The 6,720-nt window shown below is 31.4% G+C and overlaps 2 protein-coding genes across 2 annotated transcripts in view; both read left to right on the top strand.

The window, feature by feature from the left end:
• LOC105620906 (rho GTPase-activating protein 7-like) overlaps window positions 1–6,720 on the top strand; it is a 227,288-nt gene that overhangs the window by 85,329 nt on the left and 135,239 nt on the right. The gene's annotated exons all lie outside the window — the stretch shown is intronic.
• Window positions 5,282–6,720, top strand: part of LOC105620838 — a 17,767-nt gene continuing 16,328 nt past the window's right edge. The window contains exon 1 of the mRNA XM_012202315.1: window positions 5,282–5,483. Coding sequence (XP_012057705.1) covers window positions 5,282–5,483 — 202 coding nt within the window. The remainder of the gene's footprint in view (window positions 5,484–6,720) is intronic.

A 6,720-nucleotide genomic window follows, 5' to 3' on the forward strand; every position in this document is an offset into this window, starting at 1 on the left:
CCGGAACAACTAAACTCATAGGAGCGCGAAATATCGTGCTATAACTTTTTTATTTAGATCTGATGTCGCTAATTATAGACTTTAGCATCGCTTGATAAACGGCTGATTTTAAGAAAATATACGGTTATAATTTATGCGGTTGTACTTTATGCATTACCCACTTTTTACAAAATCTTTTCGAAATCTCAAAGTAAAGAATATTTAGAATTCATTAATAATTCATTCTATTATTTAGAATTATTTTTATATTTAATTAATGAATTAATAATTATATAATTCGTAATTTTTTAGAAATAAATTGTAAATATGGAAATTTATAAAGAGAGAAAGTTAATTAATTAAATAATAATTTTTTGTCTCTAAATTGTTATCTTAAATTTTTTAAAATTCGATTTCAAATTAAAAAAAAAAGAAATGATTATCTTACGTTATAATATGATAATTCTGATATTTTGTTTGGTAGTTTCCTGTAGTTTAATAATCTCAGTTCTTGCAACTCTGGCCAGATAATATACCGCGAAAGGTCATGCTACAAGTTTTCCATTTATTTTTAAATATACTCTCGAGATGCTTATAAATTGCGGATAATAGTATTCCAATAACGCGATAAAACTATCTGTACAATGCGAAAATTCCAAAACCACCGGACGATAATGTTTTTTAAAAGTTTATTCTGTTTTCTAAATATTTTTATTATTTAGGAAAATTTTTCTTGAAAAATCCTATAAAATATAAAATTACCTTTGTTTTCTCTGTTTGATTGTGAAATGTAGTACGTTCAATGATTCAGCGACGTAACTGTAAATAATTCGCATAACAACATGTTGACGTAATCATATGATTCAGTAGAAGATATGCAGCGATCTGGAGTGCACCAGATGACGGATAGTTCTCAGATGCACTCGACGCATCTCACGAAATCCGACGCGGATGAGACCGTCCGACGTGATCGGAAGATGTTCGCGAGTCCGTCGCAACCTGTTACTGTGAGGTGTCGTCACTGTAAAGTGCCACAAATCGCTCGTTAAGCATCGTGATTACCGCTTTCCTTCGACAATGTACACACCACCGTGAGGCTTGCGCAATAAATCTCTCCATCGCCTGAGAGGTGCTGAGTAACCTTGAAGAGAGGCGCCTTTGTGCAAGCATATGCTCGCACGCGTAGTTGCATTTTCACCTATTCATAGTTTCACGGCTTTCTCTGCAACCGGGACCTGTTAACCGTTTTTTTTTGTGTGAACGCGGAAGATACTGATGGTCGGTCTTATAAGCAAAGTGCTGATTAATTTGCATAAGCTACGATACCTTTAGAGAAACATATCGATCGCGTAATTGTCGCAGGAAAGCAACACGGGAAAGCTCGTTAGCGAAACTTGGAATTTGATTTTAACTCGATCTATTTTTTCTATCTCGTGTAAATGTTTGAAAATAAGAAAAAATTAAAGATGCAAACGGAAGATTGCAGCAAAGAATCAAGTGATAAATAATTTTAAATAATTGACAGAAGGAAAGGCGATAGATCGCACGAGTTGGAAATTTGAATCAAGTTTGCATTATAAAGAGAAGGTGATGAAGTGTGAAGCTTTAGCAAACACGGATAATATCTTTTGCCGGGGATTAATGGAAAGTCTGGAATTAATGACTTCTAGGTCTTTCAGTAGGAATATTATCAAACAAGGAGGTAAAAGGAAAGTTTGAAAAACTTTTAAGTACCCTTGAACAATCTTATCTTGTTTGAAGCTTAAGTTTCACCAGTTTCCATAAATTGCCTCTGTACGTCAAATTAAGATTAAAGATGTGCATGTAAAATGTAATGAACGTGGCAGTTGTCGCGTCAGTTGTCGCATGACGCAGATTTCTCTCTGGTTAAAGTCCGAGTATCCTGAATTGTCACAAAGTTGGAATTTTGAAAATTAAGATTTATATTGACAATGATGATTACGAAAATTCGGATAGAAATAGCGTTCTCATTTATGGTAACACATATGTTTCTCCTTAACAAAGACTTGTTGTATCGCTTTCTTAGCTTTTATAATAAAAGTTGTCGATCATTAGACTCGTGAAAAAGAATCTTTTTACTGCATGCGACATAACTTGTTTTTGTTCATCGAAATGGTCGATTCTTGTTTGAAGTGAATGTGCTTCCGCGTGTCTCTTAGGATGCCAATATCTCGTTTTAATTACATGTCCATATCGAATTGGAATATAAATTGAAAAATTATTACTATTGAACAATAATGATCGCATTGGAAACAATATATCATATTTTTATCGGTACTAAAATTATCAGCAGAAATTATACGTTTTTATATTTATTTGAGTCTAGAATTTAATTTGAAGTTTAATAATTATATTTTCGACGAAGATCCTAAAAAAAAAATGCGCCATTTAATTGACCAGCTATTTTTGATTGGCAAGAGTAATTTTTGCTCAGGAGCACGTTATTAATTAGGCTTTCTCCTAGGTTCTCTAGTTTGTGATTGATTTTTAATCATGTTTCCTTTTCTTTTAATTAGGCTTCTAAATAATTTTAAATTTATATTTTCCAACATACACTTTGATTGAACTTTTATTACTTTCTAAATCTTTTATCTTTATTACCTTCCTATATTATATATCAGAATTTTACTCCTATATATTCTGTCGACAAATAAGATAAGATCAATACACGTCGGAAGTTAATGTCTGGCAATACTTGTCCATATTCATCTTCTCTTATCGATTCATGTGTCAAGGAGAAAAAGATATTTTAAACTTCAATTCTCAATATTCTATCGGATTCTTCAACTGCTTCGTTTGCGAGTCTTTTATAATGAATGTCTGCTACATGTTCTTTTACACACACAATTTTGTCTTTCGATCTTTTTACTATATAGTTGTACTATGCGATAAAAAATATTTGCTCCGTTATCTTTTAATGATATAATAAATATTATTGTTAAACAATTTTCATATTTAGTTTTGAATATTTAAGGAGTGCAATTATTTAATACGATTAATGTAGCTATATGAATTTTTTTAAAATTAATTCAAAATCCTTCAAACTTTTCTCCTACAATCGCTTCTTCAAATTTAAATACAAATATTATTTAGAAAGAAGAAATATCATTCTGAAAAGAATATTTCGCGATCATTAAAGCAAAATATAACATTTCGGATAAAGAAGTATTTTAATCCATTTTAATTCTTAGTGCCTTGATATAAAAAAAAGTATTTGTATCGATAATCTTGCAGTTTCGATGCAACGCAGAGTATGTTTGAGGTGTGAACACCTTCGTACGAAGCTTCGATGTTTCATCAAGAATAACGTGAAGATTATACTGGTAGAAGAGAATTTAATTAAATGGCAGAGATCAATCGACGGCCGGCAGCTATCGAGCTTAGCTGGTCTCTATCTTTCTCAACAAAATATAGAATCGTCCGTTGGACATGCGATGGAGTTTCTTCGAGATCGAGAAATGTACCGGATCATTTAATCGTTCAGTCGACGTAAGTTCTTAGAATCGTTTCGCATTAACCGTGCAAACTTTATATCTTTATTTCTCTAAATGAGTGGGTGTCACGAATAAAAGTATTTTTTCGCGAAAAGAACAGAAATATTTCCCAGTATTTTGAATTCCAGAATTCATCTCATGAAATGGAAATAATTAAATAGAAAGGTATATCAGAGGTATCGATAGTGATTGAAAAGATTTTAAAGTAATGGCTACAATTAAATTGATGATTTAACTAAAGCAAATTTATTTCATTGAAAAATATTTTTTTTGGCGAGAATCAAAGAAGGATGCTCTCGTTAGACTATAAAAGAAAGAATCGTAACAAAAAAAGTTTTTTGTTTGTGCTACGAATGCTTTATTAAATTCACTTATCATCTTGTTAACTTCCGGAAGGAATTCATATCGACGTAATGCGAACGGTACGACAAATAGTCGTCTTCTAAACGCATACAGTTGATGGCAACAAGTGGCACAGTAAAGTAACTAGATCTCGATTTTTCCATCCTTTTTTTACTGCGTGAAAATATAGTCTTTCGTTCTAAAGTTTGTGATCTTTGAAAAGGTATTATTTTAAATCAAAGTATCTTAACTCTCAATTATATGTCTTGTTTTAGAGTCTTAATTTACATGTCTGGGTCCACGTCTCTCACGGCGTTTTTTACTGGCTCTGTAATCTAACTATCACAAATCTCAATGGAAAAAAATTTTGTTTTTGAATGTCAGAATATATAGAATGTAGAGATATCAAAACATAAAAAGATTGTGATAATAACTGAAAAAGTTATTAAAATAACCAAAAAATATTAAAGAACAATTTGTGAAAAGAATGAAAAAAAAAATCAGAAAAACAATAATCAATTTTTTTTTTCAAAAATCATATCTTTATGATAAAAAGATATAGATAAAAATAGTGTTTTGAAAAGGGGAAACGTGAACTTTAAGAAAAAAAATGTTACATTGATTCATTTCAAAAAATATAATTCTTTGCATGACTGAAGTGGAGGCATTTTTATACATGCTCGGAAAAATGATATCGGAGATATGTTGAAATATTTTCTTCTTTAAAAAAAATATTTTATATTAAATATATAATGATTTTGTCATTATTTACACAATTTTCTAATTCCGAGAAAATAAAGCGATCGTTTCAAGACGTTTCTCTCGCAAAAATGCTTTTTGCAACGAATATATGTTTTAGTTAGAAGAAGACAACACATACAGTACTAATAAATAGGCATTTACTAAAAACGAATTTTCACTTTTGGCAAAATCTGTCGAATTTACATTTGATGGATCCAAGTCACCCAAGCCAAACTTTTATTTCATCACAATTAGCATCAAGACAGCAATGAAATAATTGCATCACGATGATCGACAGAGAAAAGGTTTTCCAAGTTTTTTAACCTCTCACTTCAACTCTGCAACATTAATCGTACAAAAATAGCGGTAGACTAAAATTTTCATCCGGGATCAAATGACTCACTCATACAGTTGAGGGTTAAGTACATGTAAAATATAATATTTTGATACTACTTACTTCAATAAATCAAAATATTAAATGAAAATAAAGTTATATACCTAAATATTGAAGTATTTTGATTGAAAGAGAATATTTTTTACATGAAGAAGAAATATTAAACAGGATTTCAATAATAACATGCTACCTCTTGCGAGAAGAAAAAACATGTCACATGATTTCGATTTGGATGAATTGTTCGTTGAGTTGCGATTTAACGCTACATATGCGTGAAACGGAAACGGGATTTAGTTTTTAAATGCTAGGCATGTCGAGTGAGGATTGCCGATCCAGCAGTACAACGAGTTCCGGTAACATCGATCAGACCAGAAATACCAGCGGTAGAAGAATGTCGCACTTTAAGGAGTACAAGTTCTTCCGCAGTTTCAGCGCGAAAGTCGAGAACTGGCCGATGCGCAAAGCGGAAACGCTATGGCGACGAATGCGTGAGCGGAAAATCGCAGGTAAGAGTTTCGTTGTTAGTAAAAGGCACTTCCTAAAACTAAAGTTAAAACATTTTGGAGATACAGATTATTATGGAAATAAAAGAACAAATTTATTTGAGTGTAAAATAAGGATAATAGTAATATCATCAATATTAAGATTATAAGGATAATAGTTTTATCATTTCTAATTATTATATGCAACTTGCAATTTTATATTTCCCTGTACTTCTTATGATATTAACAAATTAATTATTATGTATTCTTTTTGTATTATATTTCTTGAGAGCAATATATTATATATGTTCTCAGATAATTCTTTTTAATTCTGTATATGTATAAACTATTTGTCGATGTATATTTATCCTGATGTAAGGAACAAGCAATTCTGGCTATCGCAAACGGTCGAGCGTGGTAACTAATTTTCAACTATTTGCCGATTTTGAAAATTGAAACGCAGAAAATTTAAATTTTTAATTTCATTTATTAAATTTAAATCTTTTGCGGCACGAACTTTCCGGACAACCCAATAATTATCAGGTGTAATAGATAGACGTGTGTTACTTCAAAAGTGACATAAAGCAGTCTCAATAAAATTCATATTCATCAGATAACAATGATATAATTCTGGGTATTAGTGCCGAATCGTCGATTTCATTTCAATCATTTATTTATTTGCGATATCACACGTTGTATAAATTCATTTCTATTTTCAGAGTTTCGGTTCACTGGATATTTTCTAGAGGAAATGAAATGTCATGAACATTTCATTTCCGCTTCCAATATTTACGTTATTTATAATCAATAATATGTATTTTTAACTAAATTTACCGTTGAGGTTTTTATGCAATATACGTGAAATGTATATTATTTATTGAATTGTCCGCAAATTGGCGTATCGATCAGTCGCTATCTCGTTCATGATAATTTTGCAATCGTTAAAAACATTTTGCATGCGGTCTTAGATGCCACCTGCTTCAAAGCAATTGAGTATCGTTCCGGCAAGTCATAAAGACAGCTTATGTTTTCTTTTCGATTTCCGAGAACGATCTTGTGAAAATTTCGTTTACCGCTGAAACAACAGCTGGTGAAAAGCAACATCTTGAAGTGACCGGCTGGAACATGCTCATACGCGAAGAGATGTCTTTACGTGTCGTAAAACTAACGTTAAACGACATGACGCATGTCACGAAAGGCACCACAAGATATACGATATATAAGCGGACTTATATATAGCAAATAGAACTTCTCTCTCTCTCTCTCT

This window comes from Atta cephalotes, assembly GCF_000143395.1.
Source record: "Atta cephalotes unplaced genomic scaffold scaffold00030, whole genome shotgun sequence".
NCBI classification, from domain to species: Eukaryota; Metazoa; Arthropoda; class Insecta; order Hymenoptera; family Formicidae; genus Atta; species Atta cephalotes.